This window comes from Tyto alba, unplaced genomic scaffold, assembly GCF_018691265.1.
Source record: "Tyto alba isolate M040663 unplaced genomic scaffold, T.alba_DEE_v4.0 Super-Scaffold_20, whole genome shotgun sequence".
In the NCBI taxonomy this organism is placed as follows: domain Eukaryota; kingdom Metazoa; phylum Chordata; class Aves; order Strigiformes; family Tytonidae; genus Tyto; species Tyto alba.
This window is the reverse complement of record NW_024881283.1, coordinates 3,029,924-3,043,957: the sequence shown is the minus strand read 5'-3', so window position 1 is coordinate 3,043,957 and position 14,034 is coordinate 3,029,924. Positions and strand designations below refer to the sequence as shown.

General features: G+C 42.1%; 1 protein-coding gene across 2 annotated transcripts in view; it reads right to left on the bottom strand.

Annotated features, from left to right (window-relative positions):
* KDM1A (lysine demethylase 1A) overlaps window positions 1-12,679 on the bottom strand; it is a 41,187-nt gene extending 28,508 nt beyond the window's left edge. The window contains exons 1-4 of one of the 2 annotated variants that reach the window (XM_033004082.2): window positions 12,383-12,679; window positions 9,380-9,545; window positions 4,621-4,680; window positions 880-1,013 (exon numbers count right to left, since the gene is read on the bottom strand). In XM_033004082.2, coding sequence (XP_032859973.2) covers window positions 880-1,013; window positions 4,621-4,680; window positions 9,380-9,545; window positions 12,383-12,667 — 645 coding nt within the window. In that variant the 5' untranslated portion in view covers window positions 12,668-12,679. The remainder of the gene's footprint in view (window positions 1-879; window positions 1,014-4,620; window positions 4,681-9,379; window positions 9,546-12,382) is intronic. The other variant, XM_042793940.1, reaches the window with a different exon arrangement.
* Window positions 12,680-14,034: the final 1,355 nt, after the last annotated feature.

Sequence of the window (14,034 nt, the reverse complement as noted above, 5' to 3'; positions counted from 1 at the left end):
CTGTTTTTACACATCTCATGACTTCCAAAAAGTTAAAACTTAGGTTAATTAGACAGAGATTTCACAGGAATAGCAGAAGTCACTCTCTTAGCATGAAGATGTCCGCCATGAATAAATTTCAAATAACTTTTTAAAGTTCTTAAGCACTGGGTGCTACTACGGTTAATATGTTGTGATGTCAATTGATCACCTTAAGTCTGCGAAGAAAACTGATTGGTGCATAAGGTGTCTTCTCTCTTAACTATGGCAACAAAGCAATTTTCAAAATATATCTTGTCTTCCGACTGTTAATTTTTCTAACATGACTTAAAAGTTTTCTAAAACACTCTTTTCTAAGCACACAAGAAAGCCCTGGACCCTGTTCGTATGTTGAGGAACCTAAAAGCATTGTCATAGTTTAAAAGCATCATCTGCAAAACACAATACTACTGCTTAAGTTTTATTAAGGTTTAAACTTCAGGCATGCTTGTCTGACCTCAAGTGAATGAGCTCCCAGATTAATTACTTGAACATTGCCCCTTCTTTATGTATTTTAAGTTGCATGGAAGTTTTGAATCAGGCAAAAATGATACATTCAGAAGCAGAGTTTCATTAACTAAATGAAAAGCTGTATTAGCTGAATCATGTAGTTTTGATGGTTGTTATGACTGTGTTTTAGATATTGTAAATATACTACAGATTCTTTATGCTGCCTTGCAGCATTGCCTCAATCAAGAGCTTGGATAACACCTTCCTTAGCAACTTAGAGCAAGAAATTAAATCCCACTGTCTCAAAACCAAAAAATCTACCAACTGTTAGACATGATAACTGCCAGAAATCTTTGCAAGGTACACAAATATCCTACCCTTTTTTCATCAATACTTTTACAATAAACTTACGGTGCGGTTCCTGATGTACAGAAACACCTTCTGAGTCTGCTGTGGCCCACTGATTATATCAGGGAAGCAGGCAGCTTCTTGAGATGTCATACGGTCATGTGGAAGTCTACTCTGGAAAGCTGCACCCTCCACACCTACAATAAAAAGACAAGTTGTCTACAGGCACTGCAAAAGGAACTGTTAAATAAGTATTTTGACACTACCCTTCCTAGCCAGTGCATCTAGCCATGAGGTGATATGGTAGCCAATTTCATGTCATGCTTTCATTTAGTCCTTTTATTTACTTCTGCAAGACATGCAGGTTCCCAAATCAACAGTTCTTTGAATTACATGTATCATCTAGGTTTAGTGAAAAAGCTATACTATGGGGCCAGGGGGAATTAAAAAATAAGGGGGGCAGGGGCCTATATTAATATAATATATAATATAATATATAGTATATATAACATAACAGCAATAAAATATAACTGTTTTAGATGCTGTCCTTCATTTGTGTGGTTTCCAGTTTCTGCCAGAATATGAAAAACATTTTGGAACCCCTTCAGAGCCAAAAGATCTGTAAGACACAAACACAATGCCTATAGTTTCCTCTCACCTGCTTTTCAAGGTTTCATTTGTGCTGAACTCCTCAAGCTAGAGGAGCCTATCTTAACCTCTCTTTTTGCAGATTTCATATATTCACAACAGGCAGTGCAATGAAATACAATCCTAGTTATGCTTTTCCTGTGTTTCCTCCCCAAGTGCTGCCTACAATCAACAACTACAGGTTCCTTACTTTTCCTTTTAAATGCTCCACATGTAAAAGACTAATGTTAAACATATACAGGAGACATTTTCTCTATGGAAAGACTTCATAAAGGCACCTATACTTCTATCAATTCAAACACTGGCAACAAATAATAGCTACATACTCTACAATCCTCAATCTCATTTGAATGTTATACTGTATATAAAGTAACAAATCAAGACACAGCTGCATAAAGTGCTACAGCACGAGTAGAGTGCAGAAAGAGAATCTTGCAGGCACAGTGAGCAAAATGAAATACTGAGATGTGAAATACAGCAAGAACAATACAAATCTTGCATGTCCTAGGAAGTGAGTCAAGATCAGGACAGAGAGAGGAGAGGATATTCAAATCTGGAAAGATATAAGCCAATAGATCCCAAAGGGAAAAAAAACACAAGTATTGCAGTAAGATTAAGATTATTTGCTGAAACTGTAATTGTTCAAAAGATTGTAATAAATATCGAAGAAAACGTAAGCTTGCAGTGTGTTACACTAACCAAGACAACTGTTTGAAAGTTTGAAGTTCATGTGCAGAGGTACACATGTCATCATTGTGGAGAGGAATTCTCTTCTTTCAGTTCTGATGCAACCACACACACCTTTAACTTCCAAGCATTTTTACATCCCAAGGGTGAAGAAAAAAATTTAAGCAGGGAAATGGTTGTGAAGCCAAACAAAATTCATTCACGAGCAAAGATTAGAAGTTCTAACTGTGTGATGACTCTAGGTAAAGAAAACTGTCTATAATCATTTACAGGACTTTTACAACAGGAGGAAATTAGTAACAGAGGCTACAAAGCACTGCAAGAAGGTAAAATTTAATTAACAATAGGAAAAGTTGATACACCCACAATGCTTCCTGACAGTAATATTCAGCTATGGACAAGAAACCCATAGCTCTACTTCAGCTTCTCCAGTAATAAACATCCCCCAGCCCTTTTGTTGTCCTTTAGTCTAACACTGGACCAACTGTGCAAACATCTACATACAAATGCAAATGCTCAACTATGAACTCTCTAAGACTGTGCATGTAAATCAAACCAAAGTTACCAATTACCTGATACTTTATTAATGTTAACAAATCTTAATCAAGGTTCTAGATCATCAAGTGTTAGCAAAAAGCTCAGCAGTACAATTCTCAGAGAATGGCCAGTTAAAGATTTGAAATGCTGAACCTGACTCCCTCTTACAGGCTTATGCTAAAATGAGTGTGCCTCTTCCAGATAATTGCTAAAAAGCATTGACTGTCATGCAGTGATCAACTACCAGGAAACTCTCAGACATGTGCATTTAAAGCAACTCGCCTGTTTCTTGGAAAGCTTTCTGACTTCAAATTGAGAACCCACAGAAACTGGCACTCCTAACAGCCTTGGAAAGTACCCCAGGGTGGAGGGGGTTTTTTTGCTGTTTTTTTAAGGCCACATGTCTTTTATGGCAATACCCAAACTTTAAAACTAAAATGTCAGAATAGCTTCGGATAAGCACTGGTATTTAGGGAAAAAACCCAAAGAACTGGGTCTGACACCAGAATTTAGAAAAAGCCTAGCTGTTATTAGCGAAGATTTGGCCCAACCACTGGAAGATCTTGTAAGAACTAAATGTCCCTGAATTTATTTCTACAACTACACAACTCAAAGTTAGACCAATTTTAGGCTGATTAAATCCCCTTCATCCCACACCCTTACTGTTTGTGTTTCATGAAAGCAACACATTAAAGGGAGTAGCAGTTTAGAACTACACACACTTTCCCTGGGGCAGGCAACTCTTTAATGACTGCAGGAATGGGTCTGTCTAGGCTGGATTCTCATCTCCTCTTCACACACATTTATACACACACTTGTCCCTTCCTGACTTTCAGCATCAGCAATGAATGTGCTGACATTTTTATTATCTTCTTCCACACAGAAGAAATCTTGTAGGATGCTGCTCATTTAAAGACCTACTAAAACATCTGCAAATGAAAAACACTCCAAAGGAGTGTTCAGCTGCTGAACTTGACAACTGCTAAAACATACCCTCAGCATGTATATTAAATGCAAAATATGCAGAATTTCCATACAGCCAATGTCTGTCTAAAAATGAAATAGGCAATGCATCCTTAAGTCCACAATCTATAATAGGCAGAAATTCTGTGAAAGTGGTAAGATCCAAAACATAACAAGGCTCCTTTACTTGGAACAACAAGGATGCACTCTCAGATTAGTATCTTGAAGTTATGTTTGCTTCAAAAAGAGCAACTTGGAGGTACAGAATAGGTTCTGGAGCCTTCTACTTTGCTTAAAGCCCTAATTCTCAGTCCTCAAATGAGAGTAAACATGGCAGAGTTGGAGGAAGACTTCCAGTAGCACTTGAAGTACTTAAGAGTAAAGACACCAATTCTTTGAATTAAGCAGTAAGTGCATACTGCTATCATCAGTACTGAGGTCAAATGGTGAATGCAATTCACAATCCAGTCCACTGAGAAGCAGACTATGTATCCCCCCAACAGATAAGTCTCCTGGGCTAACCACTGGCACACAGCTCAAACACAAACCCTTTCAGAAGAAAAAACAAAATGAAGGAGCATAAAGGTACTCCACGTTATGTTTCTTCAGCAAATTAGAAAAAAGTTCTACTGTGCTGAAGCCCAAGTCTTTCTGTGGCATTCTAGGTGGTAGAAACTGTCTAGGTAAGAAATATCTTTTTGCATGTTTGGACTCCTCTGAACATGGAGAGGAGTGGAGGGATGAGAGATCGGCCTGAGGCATTGCAACAGAGGTTAGAGTCCTTTTCTGCAGTTGGTACAGACCTCAACTGAAACTTGAGAATACCCCTCACTTTTTTAACAGGTGGGTAAACAACTCCTGTAACTCTTGCTAAATGCTGGACCATCACACCCATGCGCACGTGCAAGCATCAATCCCTATCTTGGCGGCTCTTGCTACTAAGTGGCAAGCATCAAACGCCACCCTCACCTGATGCTTGGCCGTCTCCATACCCTCCAGAATTGTCGTCTTGAAGTCCTCCTGCTTGCCCTGTGGAAGGAAAGAGGAGAACTCAGGGACCTTACTCCATAAGTTAAACCATATTGGACATAAAGGCCCGGCAGTTGGAGTTTTAGGTATTAAACTTCACCAACTAACTAAACCCGTTTTCTGAGAAACCCATCTTCTGGAACCTAGGTTCAGGGCACCAAACTCTGTGGTCTTCTAAAGTGTTACCCGAGTTACTGGAACGCTTTACATCAGACGTTATGGGAAATAAAGAAGTACACAATATATAGCATTCCTAGTGGCTAAATATTTATGATCAACTTCATTAATGGCTAGGATTTGAGTAAGATTACATTTCTTACTGCCAAGATCTGGTGAATAGATACCATCAGATTCTATGGATCTCAAACCATAAGGATTTGATTATCTTGCCCTTGGTAGTTGCAAGTCTCCCCATATGCAAGGGGACAGTTTGAACTGTTCTGAAAAGCCTTTTACTTTCAAGACAGCCTTTTTTTTTTTTTTGCCATAAACCCTTCCTTGAAGCTTGATGATGCAACTTTTTTTAAAGGCTCAGACCACTTCTTTTGGCTTCAGCGCCCTTGATACACCAACAATGTTCTAACATACTAAGACCACCTTTGAAGCCAAATACACATCAATACCATTGATCAGTAATGTGCTCAATACCCAGCACTGAAAGACGTAAGTCTTTCAACATATCCAGGGCTGGAAACAAAAGGAAAGGCAAAGCTTCCGTCTCAAAGATCTGAAGAAGTCTCAAAATTACCTTAGCCTGCCTGTAAATCCCAAATAGCAGCCTTCACAGGAACACAACACAACCAGAAACAGAGCATTTATAGAACAGAGATGAGCACAGCTGCAATGTCTGCAGGAACAAAGCTAGTATCGGTCATTTCACACACTGCTAATCTCTACAGGAGACACTAGCTCCAAGCTCAGCTTGTAAGCGATATTCTTCCACAGTCAGATGTTTGCCTGAAGTCATCACCTCCAGAGAGCAGGAAGCTGTGGAACACTACAGGTACAGCTGCGTGCTGTTTGGCCAGATGCTCCTGTATCAAAGCTCCTTTAAACCAAGTGCACCTATAGTCAGCAAATTGCATGTTTTCTAAAGTTCAAACAAACCCCCACTGAAACAAACTGCTGAGGTCAAGGTAGCAAATGGCACAGTCACTTCCTAGAGCACAACTGCTCAAGGTGTCATCTCCAAACAGGCAAGAGTAAATTCTGACCTGAAGCTGAGCACACAATTGTTAAGATTACTCTCTAGAGTTTGGGATCGGGTGGACAATTTTGCCAGAGCGCAATCTGAGGCTCTTGAGGGATACACTAACTTAAAAGAATTTCATCTGAACTACAAATTTAACCCCTAAAGCAAGACATAGATAGTAAACCGAATGCTTTCATACTTCAATAACCTGGATTAACATCTGGAATGCTGTAACATTACACATCTACAGATAAAATAGGAACTGAAACAAGATGGACATTTTCACTCAACTACAGTAGAAGAGCAATAGGCAGTACTTTTATATAATCAGTCTACCAGCAGGGAAGGTTCAGAAACTCACAAGAGAGACCGTGACAAATAACTGTATTTTGACAGGCCTCAGAAGTCCCAGAGTCAGGATTCTATGAACATATGTGTCTGCAATAGCAAGAGAAAATTCCTCACTTCACCTACACTGTAAGTACTTTATTTTGCTGGGAACATTACAAGACCTGCTTCCATTCTGGGAGAGACTAACACAACTTAAACATAAATATTTACATTTGAGGAAAAGTTACACTTGTGCCTTCCCTAAGTTAAGAAATTGAAAAGATGCTGAAATCAGCCTGTGGCATTCATTATCCCTGAAATAGCACTGACAATGAGTACAGGGGACAAAGTTGCTCTTGGTTTACTTACAAAAAATAAATCAGTATTTCCCTCTCTTGTTAATAACAGCTAAACCATTTTCATTGTTAGGTCCAAAAAAAGCATTACTATTACTGTGTGTTTGGACACAATTCTAAATGATATCCAGTCTGACTACAGAAGTATGAAACAAGGCCTGCTAGTGCTGCTTGCCCCTCCTTCCCCATAAGAAAGTCACGTTCCAGCTGCAAAGGAACAAAGCAACAAGCAATCTGCTGATCCATGTTAACATCAAATTATTGCAGCTGAATATAACATATGTGCAGGAGCAGACCCTGCTGAAAATATCAAGGCAACAGAATAACAGACCCTGATCTGAACAGCAATCAGGAAGAATGTCTACAAAGGAATCCTCTTTATACAATCATCCACTGTTTTAAAATAAAGAATAGCAGCACAGAATTACCACTAAGTACTGAATTTAATTAGTAAAATGGACAAATTGGATGAAAGACAGAGACAGAGCACCACAAAGATTGACTATTTACTTGATGTTAATCTGGATTGTATTTAGTCTCACACTTTCTTGGAAAACAGCAGCTAGAAACGTAAGATTACCACAAAGTAAGAATACTGACAAAACTAAAAAGACAGGAGCTGGTAAAGAAAATCTTCAGGAAGTTATAAAAACAAAAATCCAATTTTGTGAGGGTAAACAAAAAAGATCCTTAGGGGAGAAAAACAAAAGCAGCAAGCTCCTTAATTTCAAAAGGGATATTGGCAAAAAAGAACAAAAATGTCATTCAGCACTAAAAGTGAGTTTGGAAGCATTATGCTATCAGACAATATTTTTCAAATAAAAAAGAGGAAAGATACTTTAAGGAAATTGTTTTACTCATGAAATACTGTTACACATTTTAAAACTGCTCTGCAATAACATGCACTACATCTTGCAAATCCAGACTATAACAATCTGTGTAGTCAAAACATGTGGAATTCCCCACAGCTGAACACACTGATGGAACCCATCCCATATAAGACCAGTATTTCGCTGTCTCCTGAAGTGTGATACTTAATAACCCCCTCCTGCTGTAAACTGTCCCTGAGGACAGACTAATGAAATACCAGCTATTGTCACTATTACATTTTTAAGTTTGCACAGTCAGACTTTCCAACACAAAATATGGTACCATGACAGCTTAACACCTCTACTGCATTACCTATGTCTTTGCAGGCTTTAAACTTACAAAGGAAATTATTAAGGTCTGCAATGAGAATAAATTAACAGTAATACACAAGCTAATGTTTTACATTTTTTTAAATTTTCAATATGCAATCCTGCTCTAGTATTACTGTCCTATTTAGTATTTATTAAACTTTTTTAATTTTGCTTCAAAGAAGTGACAGAGAAAACCTCAATTATAAACATTGCTTCTGTACACAGATAACTCCATGCCTCTTCCTCCTAACAACTGTTTGAATGAGAAGTTTCAATACATTTTAACAGCTTAATGAAATGCTTAACAGACTGCTGTGTGTATAGAATAGCATAAGTCCATCACCGCATATCTTCCAAATTTCTTCCTTCAAGGGATAAAACACTGTACTTCACTGATTATGCCTCAAACTGATTTCAGTAGTCACTCTTAGATGTACAAAATGGCATCTGAGAAATATCAAAAGTATATTAATACTAGGTCTCAAGGATTAAACTCAAAGTCTAAACTAAATTAAATAGTAAACTTAAGATACTTGCATAATTACAACTATTAAAATTCCATTTTTGATAGATGAGCTACAATTAGGGGCCCAGAGGATTTTTATCATTGCAATATTTCAGTCAAGTGTATGAGTTATAGTATTCCTGTATCAAGCCAGAAGCCAACAGCTACAACTGAGGAGAGATTACAGGGACAAATCCTAAGAGATAAAATACAACTGTTGGTTTTTAATATATTTTCTGAAACTGAAGGTAAGTATCCCCAAACTGACATCAGTCCTCCTATAGTTCACATTCTCAAACCTGCCAGCCAAAAAGAAGCCAATTAAGAGTAGTAGAACTGAAGACTAACAGTTATTCACATCAGCGATGAATCAGCAAAAGTTCAACTACTAGATTTCAGCTATTGTCTAAAACCAACCCGCACACACATCACCTTGTAAAATCTCTCCAACAGCTAAATTTTGCAAAAGCATCATTTTGTAGCTAGTAGAGTGATACACCAACACCAGACCTAACTAACGGTGGTAGCTGTAAACACAGCAGAGGTAAGGAATGAATAGGGTACTGCTAGTCTCATGAATTTCAGAAGTTGCTTCTTGAACATGACTGACTAAAAAACTTCCCAATGTAAAGTGAAGCTTTACAACTCTGTCAAATGTAATGAGAAAAGCACTGAAGTTTAAGCAAACAGTATCCAATCAGAATTTAAGAGTAGAGTCATAGTTTAAAGCCACAGGAATCAATGTTGATTAAATCTGTTCTCCTGCATAGCAACCACCCCAGTAAATCTAACCTATTTTCTCTCAAATGAATAAGTGAATGTTGGTGCACAAGCAGGTGCAGCAGCTAAGTGCCAGAGAAGCTATTCTGGTCAATAAGCTTCCAAAGACAAGTCAGTAAGGATCACAAAAATCTAGTACGAGAGGTTTGGCTTCATCTGAAATTAGATCATGCTTATTCCCATCTTTATCAGGCTGCTCTTCTGCATTTTTCCCCTCCTTCCACATATGGGGCCAGCAAAGACTGCAATCATTCAAAACCAGATACAGGATTCATAATGCTGCACCTGACCCAGCTTAATTTCTGGCAATAAAACAGGTAAGTGGTATCAGAGAAGAAGGTCTCACTTTACTTACCAGATGGCTCCTCCGGCTCACTTTCATTCTCTTCTTCTGCAGGAGCTGGTGGAGGTGGTGGTGGTAGTTTTTTCTCTTTCTCAGCTTTAGCATTTCTCTCTTCTTCAGAGTAATATTCATCTTCTGACAGGTTTGCAAGACTCTCATCCATCTCTCTATACTCCACCTGTAAAAAGCACAACAGAGGATAAACACACTGAAGATACCTGTAAGTCTCACTACTGAAATGAACACTGCAAGCAACAAAATTGCTTAGAAAAGACCTGAGTTACCTTGTTGAGTCTTATTACAGCTACCCTGTTATAAAATGTTCAGCAGCTTAACAACTTCCATATCTCTACCTCCACTAAAGAAAAATTTCTTCAGCACCCAACTTGTCCAGTAATAGGAACTTTTTACTCATATAAAGACCGGTTCATGTTTATTTGTTATACCATCATTTAACCTCTCTAGTTTTCTTCCCTTTCTTCACCTTCTTGTCAAACTCAGGGATAACTAATTGCCTCTGTATCCAATCCATATGTTCCAACTTGAATTTATCTATCAAACACGGGGGACCAGAACTGCACAAAAGATTTCCTGAGGAAATCCCACCCGTGTCCTGTACAAAGATGTATCTTGCACAGATAGCGTCCCATTTACTGGAAATCTTGCCCTGATACAGAGGATCACATTTACCTCTTCTCCAGGGTGGTCACACTAGTGACTCAACAGAAAAATCTTTATTGCCATATATTGCCATGTTTTGTTCTGTTCTCTAGCAAAAATAAATAATACTGCCAGCAAAAAGACTTGATTCAACTTAAAGAAACAGGGAAACCTCAAGAAATAACCTAGATGGGATGCATCTCAGTGTTTAATAAACCAAGCCTTTTTCCAAAGTAAGAAAGCTTTGTTATTTAATTTCCCTACCTACTGGAAGGGAAAAAAGCACTTATAATATGCAGCCATGAGAAAAATAAAAAGAAAGCAGCTACTGATCCTCCAACACCCTACAGGCCAGCTCCTACCATGAGATGACAAAAGCAACTCTGCATTTCTCATCAAAAGAATGACAAATCTTCCACAGTTAAGAGTTCAGTTATTAAGAAAGGGCAGTAACTGGCACAATTCAAAGTAGCATTGTGAAGCTCATGTACAGGAAAGTCTAAATTCAGTAAAACACTAACACACACTCCATGATCTGTTCTCTTCCAAATATTTACACTCTATCTTGCCCAGCACATTCAGTTTTTCACACTGTTGAGCAAATATTGCACCTCCAGGATCTTCTGTGAACTTCCACTCTGAAGCAAGTTGCAGTGATCCTATAGCATCATAAGTGTAGTATCACAGGTATTTGAAACCAATATAAAGGAGTTCTGTGCTAACGCCCTCTGAAGTTTCCCATCCTCCTCAAGCTTGCACAACTTTCAGAGAACAATCAAGTCCATTAAAACGCTGAGCTTTTCCCTAGGTTTATTTTTAACTTGGATAGCCTCCCCATTTGAGTTCACACCACAGTTCACAGTAAGGCAACTTTGTGCTAGCCTGAACTGATTATGGGGATACACTGTGTTAAAAGAGATTAACACCTTTAGCAAACAGGAATTGTCAATGCAGAGAAACATCACCAAGAACCAACCCACAGATAGTGCCCTAATTCCTTCTTGTTAACAGATCACTATAAAGCAAGTAAACACCAGGTATGCTGCCTCTGAAGATCACAGAAGCACAGGATGGTTTGAGTTGGAAGGGACCTTAAATATCATTGAGTTCCAACCCCCCTGCCATGGGCAGGGCCCCCTTCCCCCAGCCCAGGGGGCTCCCAGCCCTGTCCAACCTGGCCTTGAACCCTTACAGGAAGGGGGCAGCCACAGCTTCTCTGGGCACCCTGTGCCAGTGCCTCACCACTTTCATGGTAAAAACTTTCTTCCTTATATCCAGTCTACCCTCTTTCAGTTTAAAAGATGCACCAGCCCGATCTACTCAGCAGTTCCTATATGCAAAGGATGAGTCCAGCTACCACGTCATGTAAGAGGTCTGAAGAGCAAGACATTCAATGCCACAGCTACAGTACAACGGACAGAGAGCCTAAAAGTAATTTTAGTTTCCATATCAAGCACAATCAGCTCTGGGCACAGCCAAGATCTTCAAAGTCTCCTGCAATAGGGTTTCCAAGAAAGAGTTTCACAAAAGAAAGGTAACATTCTCAGATGTTCAGAACATACGAGCATTATATACCACAGGCCCAAATTAATGGAAGCTGTTTATGGCCTTTAGATTATCTCACCCGTAACACAGCAGTGTCTCAACTCTCCAACAGGGAACTGAAGAACAGTGAACTGAGTGGGTCCATCACCTGTATAACCTTGCAAAACTAGCATCATTCCATGCACATAAGCATCAAGAGAAGCTGCATCTATATAACCCTAGTAACAACATGAATGTGCTGCATCTGTATATCCCTAGTAACAACATGAATGTACTCGTGAAAATACGAGATCGTAAGAGCTCAGAGGTAATGCTAAGGTGTTTCTGGTGGGTTTTTTACTGCTCAGTATCTGACCAGGAAGCCCTACAAGGTTCCAAGGACTGCTGCAGACCGTTCTCCTTTGTGAAAGTCCATGAGTTCTCCCCAGACCTTATGAAGGTAAGCTCTGACAATACGAGCCCTTAATCCGCATTAGCTGGCCGCATGTCTATCCCGGACGAGGACTCGCCTCCCCGCGGCACAACCCGCACCCCGCACCCCAGCGCCGCCCGGTAAAGCCCAACCGGGCCGGGAGGCTGCTCAGCCCTGCGCCCTCCAGACACGGAGCGGTCGAGGGGTCCCCGGCCCGTCGCCCGCCCCACGGACCCCCTCCCAGAGAACCGGTCCGGGCGCAGTGAGCTGCCCCTAGCAGGGCTGTGGCACGTCCCGCCCTAGGCCGCGCCGCCCCCCAGACCCCCGCTCCGGCCGCGCCCCCGAGCCAGCGGGGTCTGGCAGGCCCGGGCCCGTAGCCCGAGCCCCCCCACACCTACTTTGGCCCGCTTGCGGCGGCTAGTCCTGCGACCCTCGGGGGTCTCGGCGATGCCAGTGGTTTCGGCGCCGGGTGCAGGGGCGGCACCGGCGGCCGGCGGCTCGGACAGGCCGCCCGGGGGCGAGGCCCGCGGAGGCTCCTTCTTGCGGGGAGTGCGTTCCGCGGCCCCGCCGCCCTCGGCAGAGGGGCCCAGGGCCCCCGCGGCGGCGGGCGGAGGCACTGGCGCCTCAGGTCCGCCCTCGCCGCCCGCCGCCGCCTCCGCGGCCTTCTTCCCCCCCGACAGCATCGCCCCGGCCGCGCCGCGCCGCACAAAGGAGACCCGCCGGCGCGCCGCCGCCGCCTCTCGCCGTCACTTCCGGGCCGCGGCGCGCGCGCGCGCACCAGGCGCTCGCGCCGTCGGCCACCCGCCGTCGGCGACCCGCGGCCCGCGCTGCCACCGTGAGCGGCAGCTCCTGGAGTGGTGGCGGGGATGTCAGCGGCGAGAGGCCGCAGGAGCTGGGTCTCGGGCCTCCCTCCTCCACCCCTCGCCCTTCCTACGCCTTGAGTTAACGATTTATTACTTTTATCTCAGGCATGTCCCAGGGGAGCCTCCCGATACTCCCCTGGCCTCACAAAGCTCGTTACCATGTCTGCGTCCTGCAAGTCTCCTACCTGTCTCCATTAGATCGCTTTAGCAAGCTGAAACTGCACATCAGCTCACTTGCATGCTATCAGACGAGTGTACCTGTGCACGCGTATCTTCCAGTCTCCCTGCCTACACATTTATTCCAGAGACAAAGTGGCAGGACCTACTGGCAACCAAGGAAAGTGAGAAGCCCTGTGGCCAGAGCAGTCCTGTGTGGATGCAAGTATGTCCACAGCACAACTCGTGGAGACCCTTGAAACATGCCAAGACTGCTGAAATGTTTGTGCGTATTTCCATAAAGCAGTTCAATTTTAGTACTGCTGTCTCCTTCCATGGTCCAGGACTTTTCCATGCTATGTCTTCTCTCCAGCCGCTACTCAGAGCACCAAAAAAAGCTGGTGAAGCAGGGAATGGGAAGCTGGAGGGATCAGCCTTTGGGTAGGACACTGCTGATCAGTGCCCACCAGTCCCACGGATGCCTTTGCGGAGTGTACCACCAGTGATGTTCTGCTCTGGGTTCCCTTGCCTTGAATATTTGAACTTTATTAGCTAAAGGTAACAGAAAACAAAAGCCCACTCAACAAGAGAATTTTCTTGCCTCCTCAAAACTGGACATTAATCAAAGGATGTGTGGCCAATCCTGATAGACATACCTTGTCATCAAACTGGTTTGTATTTGCTGGTCACGTGGCTGTGTGGACACTGCGGGAGGATTTAGATACCTGGGAAGGCAGCAGCTGCACAGAAAGATTTAGGTGTGATTTCGACCATTCTCAGGAACACAGAAAGCAACTAGAGGCTGCAACATGTAACTCATGCATTCCAGATGTCTGCATAGCAATATGTGGACAATGCCAGCACTGAGAAGCAACTAGAGCGGAGAGGAATTAGATGATTAAATCCACCTGGGAAAACTGCAGAGATCAACTCCAAACAGTGACAGGGAAGAAAAGGAAGCAACAGGCAATTGCCATAACAACACCAGCTTTGCCCATAAGCCTAAGTATTTTAAAGTATTTCATGCTTCC